Genomic DNA, 16428 nt, shown 5'->3' on the forward strand with positions numbered 1-16428 from the left:
CTCCTGCCTCAGCCTCCTAAGTAGCTGGAATTACAGGCGCGTGCCATCAGGCCCAGCTAATTTTGTATTTTTAGTAGAGACGGGGTTTCACCATGTTGGTCAGGCTGCTCTCTAACTCCTGACCTCAGGTGATCTACCCTCCTCGGCCTCCCAAAGTGCTGGGATTATAGGTGTGAGCCACCACACCTGGACTCACCCAGATAATTTTTGTATCTTTACAAGAGATGGGGTTTCACCATGTTACAGACATAATCTTGACCTCCAAAATGCTAACTGTAATCCCAAATTCACATAGGCACCACCAACTCTCAGGCCAGCCCCCACTGTCCCCCAGCCCTGAATCTGCCTTTATCTCACCTCCAATCTGCCTCAAACCCAACCTGGAAGAGTAGCTTTGGGGCTGGGACCCTCCCCCAGGCCCTCTTCCAGTGGCTCCTCCCCACTCAGAGCCCAGAGGTGACTTCACTCACCTTGATTGAGTAGCAGAGCTGGGGAGAGACAGAGACAGGCAGACAGTGAGATCAGTTCCCCACGAAGCTCAGGTCCACGAGCTTTAAGGAGTGCCTGCAATTGAGCCCCTGAAAGTCCCCCGACCCTGGACCCCTTACTTCTCCCACAGCCCACCGGTCACCCCTCACCTGAAATCCCTCGCTTAAGCCACTGGGGCTGGCCCAGCTCAATGAAGAAATTATCCTTTTTCTCATATTCCTCGTCATCAACTATCTTCACCTGAAGAGTTTTCCTGTGCAGGGGGCAAGGGGGAGGCAGAACACTCAGCGTAAGTCCCCCTCCCCAGACTCACCAGGCAAGCCTCCTGGCAGCCACCCAGTTTTCCGAGCACCTCCTCTGTCCCAGACTCCACAATCTCATTTAATCCTCACCACCACGCAGGGAGGAAGGCTCTATTATCATCCCCACTTGACAGAAACAAAAGCAGGCACTGGTGAGGAAGCTGAGTCTGATTAAAGCAAAGCATTCTGGGTGCGGTGGCTCATGCCTCTTATCCCAGAACTTTGGGAGGCTGAGGAGGGAGGGTTGCTTGAGGCCAGGAGTTCGAGACCAGCCTGGGCAATATATTGAGATCCCATCTCTATTTATATTAAATAATTTATTTTAAAAAATAGGGCCGGGCGCGGTGGCTCACACCTGTAATCCCAGCACTTTGGGAGGCCGAGGTGGGCGGATCATGAGGTCAAGAGATCGAGACCATCCTGGCTAACACAGTGAAACCCCCGTCTCTACTAAAAATACAAAAAATTAGCCGGGCGAGGTGGCAGGCGCCTGTAGTCCCAGCTATTCGGGAGGCTGAGGCAGGAGAATGGCGTGAACCCCAGGGGGCGGAGCCTGCAGTGAGCCAAGATCGCGCCACTGCACTCCAGCCTGGGCGACAGCGAGACTCTGTCTCAAAAAAAAAAAAAAAAAAAATTGGCCGGGCGCGGTGGCTCACGCCTGTAATCCCAGCACTTTGGGGGGCCGATGAGGGCGGATCACGAGGTCAAGAGATCGAGACCATCCTGGCCAACATGGTGAAACTCTCTACTAAAAATACAAAAATTAGCTGGGTGTGGTGGCACATGCCTGTAGTCCCAGTTACTCGGGAGGCTGAGGCAGAAGAATCGCTTGAACCTGGGAGGTGGAGGTTGCAGTGAGCTGAGATCATGCCACTGCACTCCAGCCTGGCAACAGAGCGAGACACCATCTCAAAAAATAATAATAATAAAAAAATAAAGTAAAGCGGTATGAGCTCATGGTTGAGACAGGATTTGAACTTACAACTGTCAGAATCCAGACTGTTAACCCCTGCACTCCAGCCCAGCCACTATGGTCTCCTACCTAGATTACTAGTTGCCTGCTAAACAATCCCATGCTTCAGCCTCACCCCCCACAGTCTGTTCTTTCAAGAGCAGCCAGAGTGATCCTGATAGAACCAGAGTCAGACCGCGTTCCTCCCCTGTGCAAAACATTTGCAAGGCTCCTATCTCTCACAGAATGAAAGTCAAAGTCCTTAGAATGGCCCACAAGACCCCCTGCAATCTAGCACTCATTCCCTTTCTGGCCTCCTTGCTATTCCTTGAACAAGCCAGGCCTGCTCGTGCCTCAGGGCTTTTGCGCTGGCTGTTCCCTCTGCCTGCTCTTTCCCCAGGCTCCCTTCCTCAGTTCTTCCGGTTCTTCATTCAAACTTCACTTTCTCAATGAGACCCACTTCTTCCATCTTATTTAATAGTGAAATCCTTCACTGCTCCCACCCCAGCACTCCCTTATACTGCTCTGTTGTCTTTCTTTTTAATGTATTTATTATTATTTTTGGAGATAAGGTCTTGCTGTATCACCCAGGTTGGAGTGCAGTGGTGCAATCATAGCTCAATGCAGCCTTAAACTCCTGGGCTCAAGCGATCCTCCTGCCTCAGCCTCTCATGTAGCTGGGGCTACAGGCATACACCACCATGCTCAGTTAATTTTTTATTTTTTGTAGAAATGGGGTCTCACCACATTGCCCAGGCTTGTCTTGAACTCCTGCCCTCAAGTGATCCTCCCATCTTGGCCTCCCAAAGTGCTGAGATTACAGATGTGAGCCATGGCACCTGGCCTGTCTTCTTTAAATATCACCTTCTAACATTTATTTAGTTTATTGTTCATTATTTACCATTTGCTTCCCCATTTTTAAATCTAAGTTCCCCCAGGTAAGTTCATTTATGTTTTTTGTTTTATCTCCAACACCCAGAACAGTCCCTAGCATGGAGCACACCCTCCATACATAGTTTGCTAACTTCAATCCTTCAGCACAGAAAACCCTCAGCTTCCTGCTCTCTGTCCCAACCAGATTTGGAGAGTTAACCAAGTGCTGATGCTAACTGATTTTCTCAGCATCTCTGCTCCTATGGTAACCAGGGGGTGGCAGGAAACAGCCAGAAGTTGCCTGTCACCTTCAGGCACACAACCCACGCCCCTCGACCCCAAAGACCCACAAACCCAGAATGCCCACAGCTCTGCCACTGGCAACTCTTTCGGCTGTAGGAACCATGTAGTCCCACAAGACCTGGCCCCAGAACCCAGAAACACAAACACCCAGCCCACACAGTCACCCAATCGAGGAAGCACAGCCGATCACACCGCCCACACCCACACGCCATCACACCCTACAGCCGTTCCCACTGCAGTGGCAAGACTGCATGGACCAGATGCCCGTCAGTTAGCACGACTCCCCCACCACAGCCTTGGTGACATCGCCACCCTGCAGCCCCTCACTGTGGTACCACGTAGACGCCCCTACCTTATATCTGACTCCTGACGCCTCTTGGTGTCTCTGTTTACTTCCTTCAGTGCCTCTCTGCATCTCTGTCCCTACATTTTCCATCTTCTTTTCTCTCTCTTCCTCTCTCAGCTTCTCTGGGTCTATCTCTCCATCTCTGACTCTGTCTGTCTCTCTGATTCTCCAGCAGTCTCTCTCTCTGACTCTGACTCTCTCCGTTCTCTGTCTCAGTCTCTTCTCGTCTCTCTGCTCTCCCTTTTTTTGAAACAAAGTCTCGCTCTGTTGCCCAGGCTGGAGTGCAGTGGCATAATTATGGCTCACTGCAGCCTTGATCTCCAGGGCTCAAGCAATCTTCCCACCTCAGCCTCCTAAGTAGCTGGAAATATAAGCGTGTGCCACCACACCTGGCTACTTTTAAATTTTTTATAGAGACAGGATCTCACTATGTTGTCCAGGTTGGTTTTGAATTCCTGGCCTCAAGTGATCCTCTGACCTTGGCATCCCCAGTGCTGGGGTTACAGCTGTGAGCCACAGCACCTGGCCCGCCCTTCTTTACCTGGATTATTCTCTCCCTGTCTCTGTCTTTCAGAGTCTAAAGAATGGAGTAACAACGCACTTCAAGCAGAAGAGTTTCAATCAGGCAGTCATTCAAAAGACGCATCTCAACACACAAACGAGCACAAGACACAGCGACACCCGCGCAAGGACAGGCGCACAAAAGACGGCCATGTGGGGACATCCGCCCACCTCCACCCTCCTGGTTTCAGGATATTTTCAATTTTCTGTGGGTGGAAAGAAAGGGCCGCCCCCGACCTCGGCACGGGCTGTGAGCTGTCCGCGGTGCTGAAATGCTGGGGCCGGCGAGGAGGGAGGGTCTCCCGAGACATGCTCCTCACACACCCTGACACACAGACAGCTGCCGACACAGTGACATGCTGACAGGGTGACACACACACCTCTGTCGCTCACTCTCGCAGACACGCTGCGATCCGCTGACACACAGTGACTGACGTGCAGTGACAGGCACGTCAACTGCGCCCTGGCAGGCGCGCCCTCAGGGGACCCAGACGCAGGAGAATCCCAACGCGAAGGAAACAGCAAGAGGGACTCGAGCTAGACCAAGGCAGGACTTCCTGAGATCAAAGGAAGCAGATTTCCTCCCCAGCCTGCTCCCTTGTTTCCTGAAAACTCCACTCTCCTGCCCTTCTCCCCTGCCGGCCTCTGATCTCAGACCCAGTCTCCTCATCCTATCTCTCACTGGCCCAAACTCCCTTTTCTCTCTGCAGCATCGTGAGAACCTCTCTTTCCCTGGGTCAGTTTCTCTCCTCCATGAGTGTCTTTATCGCCTCTGCATCTCTCTGCCTTTCAGTCTCCCTCCATCTCAGTCTTTCAATATCCACCTACCTCCCTCTCTCGAGGCATCTCTGTCTCTGTGTCTCTTCCTTTTTGGGGGGGCGGGGGGAGATGGAGTTTCGCTCTTGTTGCCCAGGCTAGAGTGCAATGGCGTGATCTCGGCTCACGGCAACCTTCACCTGCTGGGTTCAAGCGATTCTCCTGTTTCAGCCTCCCGAGTAGCTGGGATTACAGGTGCATGCCACCACGCCTGGCTAATTTTTGTATTCTTAGTAGAGACGGGGTTTCATCATATTGGTCAGGCTGGTCTCGAACTCCTGACCTCAGATGATCCACCGTGTTGGCCTCCCAAAGTGCTGAGATTACAGGCATGAGCCAACGTGCCTGGCCTCTAAGTTCCTGTCTTTCTGTGTCTCTGTCTCTCTGTTCTGTCTGTTTCTCTCTCCAGTTCTGTTATTCTGTCTTCAGCTCTCCCTGTGTCCATCTCTGGGTCTCTGTCTCTGTGTCTCTCATGCTCTCCCCGCCACCCCATCTCTGTGTGTCTCTCCTCCATCTCTGAGTTGATCCTCCAGCCCAGTTGCTTCAAAGCACCTCTAATTAGCACCTGCCCATCAGAGGAAGGAAGAGTTTCCCTAAACACTAATTAGCCTCCTGTTTTCTGTGTTCTGAAGCCACAGCTGGGAGCTTGTGGGGGTGGGGGACAGAGGGTGTCCCAGCCTAGGGAAGCCGTGTGGGGGAGGACAGGGCCTGTAGGGTTGCAGCAGCAGGAGGGAAGCAGGTTGGACTATTAAGAAGGACCGGAAGAAGCAGAAAGAAAACTCTCCATTCCCCCATCTCTTGGTGAGAGAGAGGGGTCTGGGATGGCGCCTCTCGCAGCCCCCAGCCCAAGTTCTCAACAACCCTCAGACGCAGACCAAGCCAGACAGAGAGCGAGAAGGAAAGGTGTGGAAAGTGTGCCTGAATATAAGCTGAGTCAGAGAGCGAGGTGCTGGGGACAGACAGCCGCAGATGAACAGAGACGCAGAGACCCAGAGAGAGACAGCCCAGGGAGCGAGAGATGCAGAGATGCAGAGGGAGAGACGGAGAGACAGCGAGAGCAGTGAGAAGCTGAGTGCTGCCCGAGGCGGAAGCGCAGAGGCTGGGAGGAGGAGGGAGGGGGAGCGCGGTGGGGACTCCGCTTGAGTAGGAGGCGCGTGGGCGGCACGGAGGAGGGAGACAGACGGGCATGCGGGGGCGGAAGGGAGCGGGCAGAGGAGGGGCAGGTGCTGCCTGCATCCTGGGCAGGGGGGTGGGGGAATGTGAGGCTTCAGGCACACATTAGGGGACACTCGGGCACCTGTGTAAGGGGTGGCCAGGGATCTGGGCGTGAGAACAGCCCTGACTTAATAATTTAGTGTATGTATCTGTGACTTTATGTGTGTCTGCATGTGTTTGGTTTTTTTTCTTTTTTTGAGACAGGGTCTCACTGTGTCGCCCAGGCTGGAGTGCAGTGGGTGATCACAGCTCATTACAGCACCTAACTCGTGGGCTCAAGCCATCTTCCTGCTTTGGCTTCCCAAGTAGCTGGGACTACAAGTGCACACCACCATGCCCAGCTAATTTTAAACAATTTTTAGTAGAGTAGAGGCTGGTCTCCAACTCCAAGGCTCAAGCCATCCTCCCGCCTGTTTCCTAAAGTGCTGGCACTACAGGCATGCGCCACCACTAATTAAAAAAATTATTTTTAGAGTAGGAGTCTTGCTATGTTGCCCAGGTTGTTCTCGAACTCCTGGCCTCAAATGATCCTCCTGCTTCGTCCTCCCAAAGCGCTGGGATTACAGGTCTTGACCACCACGACTGGCCCTGCCGTGTGTGTCTATGTGTGTGTGGTGCGTATAAATGGCTTTGTGTCCAATATGTAAACGTCTGTCTACATGTGTGTGTCTGAGTGTATCCAGCCAGCCCACCTCCCCAGACCCCATTTTCCTAAATCCCAGCCCTCAGGCTCCCCAGTGTCTCCCCAGGCCCTGCCCTGCCTTCCCAGGCCTCCAGATTCCACCACCATCTTTTGCCAAAGCCTCGCCCAGATTCCCGTTAGGTGCCCCGCTATTTCCCCAGGTTCTTCCTCATACCCAGAAGCCCCACCCCTTCCCTGGCTCCGCGTCCCCAGGCCCCACCCATCTTGTTAGGCCCCGCCTTCTTCCGCAGCCCACATCTATTTTTCCATTTCCTGGTGTCGTACGTCCAAACCCAGACCCCACCCATCGCCCTGGACCCGCCCCCTCTCCACAGCCACAGACAGCGTCTTATCTCCACAGGCCTGTCCCCACATCTCCCTGGGCCCGCTTCTTCAGGATACACTCCACGAGCTACCAATTAAGGCCCCACACCGCTCTCCCCAGGCCCCTGTCCCATCTCTCCTCACCTCGTCCACCCTTCCTCCTTGGAGCCCTCTTCTCACTTGTCCGGCCGCCCCTCTAGGCCTCGCCTCTTCATTTCACAGTCACAACCCCACCAGGCCCCGCCCATGTGGTGGACACAGCACACCTAGGCCCCGCCCCTCCCGAGGCCAAGCCCACTTTGGAGCATGATTCACTCAGGCCCCTCCCCTCCTGAGGGCCCAGCTGTTCAGTGAAGCTCCGCCCACGTTGTGGGCATGGGTCACAGGCCCCACCCACGTTGCGGGCACGGCCCCGCAGGCCCCGCCCCTCCCGCGGCCCCGCCCCTCCCGCGGCCCCACCAGGACCCGCCCACGACGTGGGCATGGTTCACCCAGGCCCCGCCCCTGAGCCCCATCAGGCCCCGCCCACTCCTAAGCCCCGCCCCTCTCCGGGCCGCCACGGGCGTGCTCACATGGTCTCGTCGTCGCCGAACTCCAGCTCTCCGCACGCGTCCTCGTAGTGCACGCCGCCGCCGCGCGCCGTGCCGTCCACCGTGCGGTAGGGGAGGCGCACGGTGCCGCGCGCGCCCGAGCTGCGCACGACGCGCACGTCCACGGTGCCCATGCACTCGCTCACGTGCAGCAGGCGGTCCTGGAAGGAGAAGATGCCTGCGTGGTCGTCGTCCAGGATGGTGACGGTGGCCAGCAGCGGCGCCACCAGCCGCCCCTTGGGCCGCCCGCCGCCGTCCGGCTCGAACATGCCCTGCGCGTCGCCCACGCGCAGGTTCAGCAGCCGCACGAAGAAATGCTCGTCCTCCTCGAAGATGTCGTCGTCGATGATGCCGATGCGCAGCTCCTTCTGCGTCTCGCCTGGTTTGAACACCAGCGTGCCCTCGCTGCGGCGGGGTGGGGAGGGGGAAGAGTGGGGTGAGGGTCGGTCATCGGCTGTGTGTTGTACCGGGGGAGTCTGGACGTGCTTCCCAGAGGAGGAGTAGGTGCCACAGAATAACTCCCAAATATGAGGGTCGACAGGCACTAAACAAGTAATACTGAGGGTGAATCGGGGTGGGCGTCCTGGAGGAAGGGCTGCAGAGCGGGAACAAGACAGAGTGGGCCCCTCCCCGCGTGGAACTCGTGAAGAGCAGAAGGCGGGAATTAAACAGGTAATGATAAGGTTGAGATCAGGGCAGGCTTCCTGGAGGAGGCATTAGCGGATGGGCATACTCCAGGCAGAAGGAACAGCACGTGCAAAGTCCAAGAGTTGAGAGGGAGCCTGAGGTGTTCTACATCCCTGCTTCTCAAACAATGTGCATATGAATCCCCTGGTGGATCTTGTGAAAATGCAGATTCTGGTTCAGAAGCTCCTGGGTTTCTAGAATCGCATTTCTAACGAGCTCCAAGGGATGTCCTGGTCACATTTTAAGTGGCAGGGATATAGGACCCAGAAAGGACTCTATCATTCCTCTGATAAAAACCCTTCCCAGATGCCCCCAAGAGAAAGTCCATACACCTTAACTTGGCATCATTCATTCATTCAACAAACACTCCTAAGGGCACCCGTTCTCTGCCTTGTGCTGAGTGGTGCTGGGGACACAGCAGTAACCAGGCCCTGTCCTCACAGGGTTCACAGCCCCATGGGACAGCCATATCACCATGACAATTGCACATTTAATGATTTAATTACGGTTCATTCATTCAACAGATACTGACCGTTGTGCCAGGCATTGTTTTAAGTGTTGGGGGCATTGTTTTAAATGTGCCAGGCATTGTTTTAAGTGTTGGGGGAACGGCAGCAATAAGAAGCTTTGAGATTCTGTTTTAGTGCAGAAGAATGAACAATAAACAAACACAGGATGTCAGGTGGTGATGGTGCTATGGAGAGAAACAGGAGGATAGGGAGTGAGGAGACGGAGCTGTTGGCATGGTCAAGAAAGCCTTTTGGAGGAGGTAACATTTGAGCAGAGACCTGAAGGAGGGGAGGGAGTGTGCCATAGGGAGGATGCCTGGAAAAGAGTTTTTTGTTTTGTTTTGTTTTGTTTGAGACGGAGTCTCGCTCTGTCATCCAGGCTGGAGTGCAGTGTCTCCATCTAGGCTCACTGCAACCTCCCCTCCCAGGTTCAAGGGATTCTTCCACCTCAGCCTCCCGAGCAGCTGGGACTACAGGCACCTGCCACCATGCCTGGCTAATTTTGTGTACTTTTTTGTAGAGACGGGGTTTCATCATGTTGGCCAGGCTGGTCTTGAACTCCTGACCTCAAGAGATCCGCCTGTCTTGGCTTCCCAAAGTGCTGGGATTACAGGCGTGAGCAACCGTGCCTGGCCAAAAAGAGTATTTTTGGTAAAGGGAACAGGCAACGTGAATGCTCTGACCTGAGACTGGACAGCCGGACAGGGGACAAGATCTGACTTAGGGACAGGTCACCTCTTCGAGGAACTGCAGGGAGATCAGCATGATGACAGCAGAGGGAGCCAGGGCGAGAGGGTGGGAGATGACATCACAGCGGGAACAGGGGCAGATCTCCTAGGACAGGGGTGGGCCACAGTGAAGACTTCTGCGTTTACCCTGAGTGAGGAAGGAGCCCTGTGAAGCTTCCGAGCAAAGGAGGGACGTTTGGAGCAGAGGAGGGACATGAGCTAGCTTGGTGTTAAAAGAGTAACAGTTGTGTAAATCTCTGAAGCACCCATAAGATACTCTGTAATGAGGGGAGCCGGGGAGGGAACAAGGCAGTGACATTAGCAGAGTGAAATTCTGAGGGGTCATGGAGTAATTGAGCTCTTCCTGGCAGGGCTGCAGACATCAGCAGGACTCTGGGATGTTAAGGAATCTTGAAAATCTATCCTTTCCCCTGATCCCTCCTACTGTACATGTAAGGGGCTCAGCACCATCTCTGAACCCTGTTATGTGATCCATATGCATTCACTATCACTTTCATATTAAAGGGGTTCTGGGGCCGGGCGCGGTGGCTCACGCTTGTAATACCAACACTTTGGGAGGCTGAAGTAAATGGATGACTTGAGGTCAGGAGTTAGAGACCAGCCTGGCCAACACAGTGAAAACCCGTTTCTACTAAAAATACAAAAATTAGTGGGGTGTGGCAGCTCATGCCTGTAGTCCCAGCTACTCCAGAGGCGCTGAGGCATGAGAATTGTTTGAAATGAGGAGGCGGAGGTTGCAGTGAGCCGAGATCACGTCACTGCACTCCAGTCTGGGTGACAGAGCAAGACTCTGTCTCAAAAAGGTGGGGGCAGGGAGTCGGGCTCCAGTTCTCCAGCTCTGTGGGAGGAAGAGAGGTACCCCAAGGTTCTGGCAAGAGGTAGGGGGCGTAGAACCTGGTGAAAAGACCTGCAGTGGAGGGATGAGGGAGTCCCTCAGCTCAGGATTCGCTGTCCATGGTGATGGAGCACCCAGGAGGGTGGGCTGACCTGCTTCAAGCCCAGCTTGGCCGCCATGCCAGCTGTGTGATCTTGGGCAGTCAGGATTCTGCAGTCCTCTGAGCCTTGGTTTCCTTATCTGTGGAATGGGCTAATAATAGTGTTTACCTCCTGGCGCTATGGTGAGGACTGAATTGATACAGGGGAAGCACCCAGAGGCACAGCAAAAACAATGACAGTTAGCTAGTGATATCCACATATTAATATTATAATCTTAGAGTCCTAAAGTCATGGGATATGAGACATTTACATGTAAGGGATAAAGGGATCAGTAGAATGTGGAGATTGTAGCACTACCTCTTTTTTTTTTTTTTTTGAGACGGAGTCACCCTGTCGCCCAGGCTGGAGTGCAGTGGCACGATCTCGGCTCACTGCAACCTCTGCCTCCCAGGTTCAGGCGATTCTCCTGCCTCAGCCTTCCAAGTAGCTGGGATTACAGGTGTGTGCCACCATGCCCGGCTAATTTTTTGTATCTTTAGTAGAGATGGGATTTCACCATGTTGGCCAGGCTGGTCTCAAACTCCTGACCTCGTGATCTGCCTGCCTCGGCCTCCCAAAGTGCTGGGATTACAGGCATGAGCCACTGCACCCACCCCTTTTTTGTTTTGTTTTTGTTTGAGACAGGGTCTTGTTCTGTCATCCAGGCTGGAGTGCAGTTGCACAATCCCAGCTCACTGCAGCCTCGACTTCCCGGGCTTAAGCAGTCTTCCCGCCTCAGCCTCTCGAGCAGCTGGGACTACAGGCTCGTGCCACCACACCTGGCTAATTTTTATACTTTTGGTAGACATGGGGTTTTGCCATGTTGCCCAGGCTGGTCTTGAACTCCTGGGCTCAAGCAATCCACCGGCCTTGGGCTCCCAAAGTGTTGGGATTACAGGCATGAGCCACTGCATACATCCTGTAGCATCATCTTTGCCAAGCAATTAATCCAAAGATTTAGCACCATCTTTACCAAACAATTAAACTGGGCAGCACAGTAATGGACGAGTGGACATCATGTTCCTCCTGATACAATGCACCCAGGGGGATAGAGCATCGCTTCCATGGGATTCCTGCCAAGTGCAGGACTCCAATCATCAAGAAGCGTTAGACAAACCCAGATTGAGAATCATTCTAGTAACTGGCCTATCATCTTCAAAAGCATCAGGTCACAAAAGTCATGGGAAGGCTGAGAAACTGATCCAGACTGAAGGAGACTAAAGAGATTTGACAGGGAAATGCAATGTGTGGTTCTGGATCAAATGGGAAGAGAGGGCAGGAGTGAAAATACAGCCACCAAGGATATTACAGGGATGACTGGGGAAATGGAAACACAGGCTGTTGACATTGAGTTAACAGTATCAATTCAGCGTTAGATTTCTTGAGTGAGATCATAGTATTGTGATTAGGTAGGAGAATGCCATTATTCTCAAAAGATGCATGCTCAAATATTTAGGCATGAAGGTCATGGTATTTGCAACTCGTGGTCACAGAGTGTCACAATTATTGTTGTTATTATTTTATTATTATTTTGAGACAGAGTCTGGCTCTGTCATCCAGGCTGGAGTGCAGTGGCACAATCTTGGCTCACTGCAACCTCTGCCTCCTGGACTCAAGCGATTCCCCTACCTCTGCCTCCTGAGTAGCAGGGACTACAGGCACACATTACCATGCCCAGCTTTTATATATATCTATGTATCTATATATATCTATATCTGTATCTATATCTATCTCTCTCTCTCTCTATATATATATATACAGAGAGAGAGAGAGAGAGTGTCTTGATCTGCTTGTCAGGCTGGAATGCAGTGGCATGATCTTGGCTCACTGCAACCTCTGACTCCTGGGTTCAAGCAATTCTCCTGCCTCAGCCTCCCAAGTAGCTGGGATTGGACTTTAGAAGCCAGGCATCAGAATCATAGAAGGCTAGACTCACAGGACTTATGTTCCAGCATTGGACACAGAATCTGAGAAGACGAAAATCTTAAAGCCATCAAGTCAGAGACTGGATGGGGTTTGGATTAGAATACCAAAATGTTGGTTGGGCGTGGTGGCTCATGCCTGTAATCCCGGCACTTTGGGAGGCCGGGGTGGATGGATCACCTGAGGTCAGGAGTTTGAGACCAGCCTGGCCAACATGGTGAAACCCCATCTCTACTAAAAACACAAAAATTAGCCAGGCGTGGCAGCACACACCTATAATCCCAGCTACTCAAGACCCTGAGGCATGAGAATCACTTGAACCCGGGAGGCAGAGGTTGCAGTGAGCCGAGATCGTGCCACTGCACTCCAGCCTGGGCAACAGAGTGAGATGCAGTCTCAAAAAGATAAAGAATATCAAAATGTTAGAATTCTAGAATCTTAGAACTTCAGACCCTTAGTGTGTCAGCATCATAGGGGATTAAATCTCAGAATCTTGGAACAACTGTGCTGTTTGAGGTTCTCAGAGATCACGTTTAGTTTGGAGAAACTAAGGCTCACAGGTGTGAACCTGTGGGAAACTTACAAAAAGAAAAAGGCTTTCCTTCTTCAAGACACTTATTTCCATAAGTCAGAAAACTGTTATAATAGAAATGCAAATCTACAACGTCCACTATGAAGAGAGCTTCCTCAGATATGGTGCGTTTATGCAGTGCACAACTTCAACAACTGTACATGGCAGACCTGCCTGCTCAGACTGAGGCAGGAACTTACCCAAGGAACAGGGTCCAGGACTAAGCTTGGATTGGAACCCAAGTCTCCTTCCTCCCAGTCTTTGGCCTAAGGTACCTTGATAAGGCAATGCCACGCCTCAAATGTCTACCAGGATAGGAAATCAAGGAAGGATAGGAAGATGTTGACTCTTCTTAGCCCTTTGGTTCCACCACTGAACAGCATTTCCTCCTTCACTTCAAACATCTTGGTCCTGGCCAGGTGCAGTGGCTCACACCTGTAATCTCAGCATTTTGGGAGGCTAAGGCAGGTGGATTGCTTGAGCCCAGGAGTTCAAGACCAGCCTAGACAACATGGTGAAACCTTGTCTCTACAAAACATACCAAAACAACAACAACAAAAACGAAAACAATTAGCCAGGCTTGGTGGCATGTGCCTACACGTAGTCCCAGCTATATTGGAGGCTGAAGTGGGAGGATTGCTTGAGCCTGGGAGGCGGAGGCTGCAGTGAGCCATGATTGCGCCACTGTGCTCCAGCCTGAGTGACAGAGTGAGACTGTCTCAGACAAAACAAAACAAAACAAAACAAAACCACACCAGCCTGGGCAACATGGCAAAAACCCATCTTTACAAAAAATATAAAAATTAGCTGGGTGCTGCGGTGTGCACCTGTAGTCCCAGCTACCTGGGAGGCTGAGATGGGAGGATCACTTGAGCCCAGGGGGTTGAGGCTGCAGTGAGCTGTGATTGTGCCACTGCACTCCAGTCTGGGTGACAGAGCAAGACCCTGTCTCAAAATAAACAATAAAAAACAATCTTGGTCCTGAGGTCATTTGTAAGTGACAAAGTGGGCTGTTATCCCAGCAGGTGACACCTGTACTCACTTCCTTCCGCAAAGCCTCAGGGCTCTAGATGGGGGCAGTGTGGAACAGGGGTGGGTAGGAGTGGAAAGGGGAAAAGACAGTTGAAAGCAGGCGCCAGTATGGTGAATGCAGTTCCCTCAACTGAGGGCATCTGGATGATGTGGTACACTGCGGGAGGATGGACCAAGTGGCCAAAGGGATCCCATGCTACAGGGTGATGGAACAAAGACCTGTGAACAGCTGCATTTTGTTTTGTTTTGTTTGAGACAGTGTCTCACTCTGTCACTCAGGCTGGAGCACAGCACACCGTGCACCTGTAGTACCAGCTACTTTGGAGGCTGAGGTGGGAGGATCAGTTTAGCCCAGGAGGTGGAGGCTGTGGTGAGCCAGGAAGGCTGGGGTGGGCAGGGTAGGAAAGGTGGATGGAGATGGGCAGACAAAAGGATCTTGGACTGACTGAGGTGGAGGGAAAGACCTGCAAATGTCCAAGCACTGGAAACAGAAGTGATGAGGGCAGAGAGGGAAGACTGGCTATGAAAGGCAGCCAGGCACACAGTGGTGGAACTCAAGATCAATGAAACAGAGAACTGCCAGGTGCGGTGGCTCATGCCTGTAGTCCCAGCACTTTGGGAGGCCGAGGTGGGTAGATCACCTGAGGTCAGGAGTTCAAGACCAGCCTGGCCAACATGATGAAACCCCATTTCTACTAAAAATACAAAAAATTAGCTGGGTATGGTGGCGGGTGCCCGTAATCCCAGCTACTTGGGAGGCTGAGGCAGGAGAATGATTTGAACCCGGAAAGTGGAGGTTGCAGTGAGTTGAGATCGCACCACTGTACTCCAGTCTGGGCAACAAGGGCGAAACTCTGAGAAAAAGAAGAAAGGAAGAGAGGAGAGGAGAGAGTAGAGGAGAGAGAGGAGAAAGAGGGGAGAGGAGAGAAGAGGAGAGGAGAGAAGATGAGTAAACTGAGTCCCAGGAAAAGAAGGGTTAAAGGGATGATGGCTTGGCTGCTGCTTGATGGCAGAACCAAAGATCTGGGAACAGTTCGGCCTCAGCTGTACCCCACGGAGAAGATTAAAGGGGGATGTGCCAGGCTACTGAGCAGGTAGAACCTCCGAAAAGCTCAGCCACTGGCCCTCTTTTTCCCTGTCTCTTGATTTATTTTTCTTCACAGCTCCTACCACTACCTGGCATTTTTATGTAATCAGTGTTTACTTCCTAATTGCCTGTCTTTCCCAGGAGAATGTGAGCTCCATTTGAGCAGGGACTTTATGAGTTTTGTTCACCGCTAGTCGCCAGTGCCAGATGTTTGTTTCTTGCACATAGTAGATACATGATAAATGTCATTATAGGAAAGGGGAGACTTAACGCATGTATTAACAACACATACTGTTCAAAGCATGATGTAGGCTGGTGAAAATCATTGAAACGAACATACTGTAAAGCTGTAAGTCTTAAAATAGTGTGGCATGGACAGAAGAACTACAAATAGATGAATTTTGTGGGCCACATAAGGACAGAGATCTTATCTATCTTGGCTATTGTTCTAGGTTGATCCCCTAAATAAAGGCATCTGGCACACAGTAGGTGCTCAGGAGGAACTGGTGAATGAGAGAATATCACAGATTTGCAAGGAGAGGGGTAAGGAGAGGGACTGGGGCTGTGAGATATGGTAGAGGGTGATGGGTGGGTTGCTTTATGGCAGAACCAAAGACCTTTAGCCATCGTCTGTCTCCTCCACTCCTATTTTATTTTCCTCCATAGCACTTATTGCCAGTTCAAGTTTTTATATGTTTAGTAGTTTATATCCTCATTGCAATTTGAGGGCAGGGACCTTAGCTCCTTGTTCCCCGTGGTATACCCATTGGCATATAGTGCATGCTCAATAAGCATTTTTACTTTAGTAATGGTGGGAGAAGGCTTGTTCTACCAGGTAGCAATACACATAATGGAGCTATAATAATTAAAACAGTGCGGCATCAGCACAAAACCATGAAAGATAAAGAATGCAGGAGGAGTGGTGTGAAGACTGAGAGTTTGTCTCATTCATCATGTGCCCTGAGTGCCTGGGGGCAGCACCTGGCACATGGTAGGTGCCCACTAAACATTAATGTTCTTATGCACATGAGGAGACAGCTGTTTTACCAGACAATAAAACATAGAACATGGCCGGACGATGGCTCACGCTTGTAATCCCAGCACTCTGGGAGGCTGAGGTAGGTGTATCACTTGAGGCCAGGAGTTCGAGACCAGCCTGGCCAACATGGTGAAACCCCATCTCTCTACTAAAAGTACAAAAATAAGCCGGGTGTGGTGGCACACACCTATAATCCCAGCAACTCAAGAGGCTCGTGCCTCACATGAGAATCACTTGAACCTGGGAGAAGGAGGTTGCGGTGAGCGGAGATGCGCCACTTAACACCAGCCTGGGCAGCACAGTGAGATTCAACTCAAACAAACAAAAACCCAGAGGTAGATAATGAAGGCGGGAGGGGTAGCCTTCGGATAGTCATGCTCTCTGCCTGGCCCAGTGGTGTCTG

The 16428-nt window shown here is 52.0% G+C and overlaps 1 protein-coding gene across 2 annotated transcripts in view; it reads right to left on the minus strand.

Moving 5' to 3' along the window:
• Positions 1 to 171: 171 nt before the first annotated feature.
• Positions 172 to 16428, minus strand: part of SLC8A2 (solute carrier family 8 member A2) — a 32225-nt gene continuing 15968 nt past the window's right edge. For both annotated transcript variants that reach the window (XM_030796981.1, XM_030796983.1), the window contains 3 exons: positions 7436 to 7858; positions 639 to 742; positions 172 to 488 (listed from right to left, as the gene is read on the minus strand). In XM_030796981.1, coding sequence (XP_030652841.1) covers positions 463 to 488; positions 639 to 742; positions 7436 to 7858 — 553 coding nt within the window. In that variant the 3' untranslated portion in view covers positions 172 to 462. The remainder of the gene's footprint in view (positions 489 to 638; positions 743 to 7435; positions 7859 to 16428) is intronic.

This window comes from Nomascus leucogenys, chromosome 17 (assembly GCF_006542625.1).
Source record: "Nomascus leucogenys isolate Asia chromosome 17, Asia_NLE_v1, whole genome shotgun sequence".
NCBI classification, from domain to species: Eukaryota; Metazoa; Chordata; class Mammalia; order Primates; family Hylobatidae; genus Nomascus; species Nomascus leucogenys.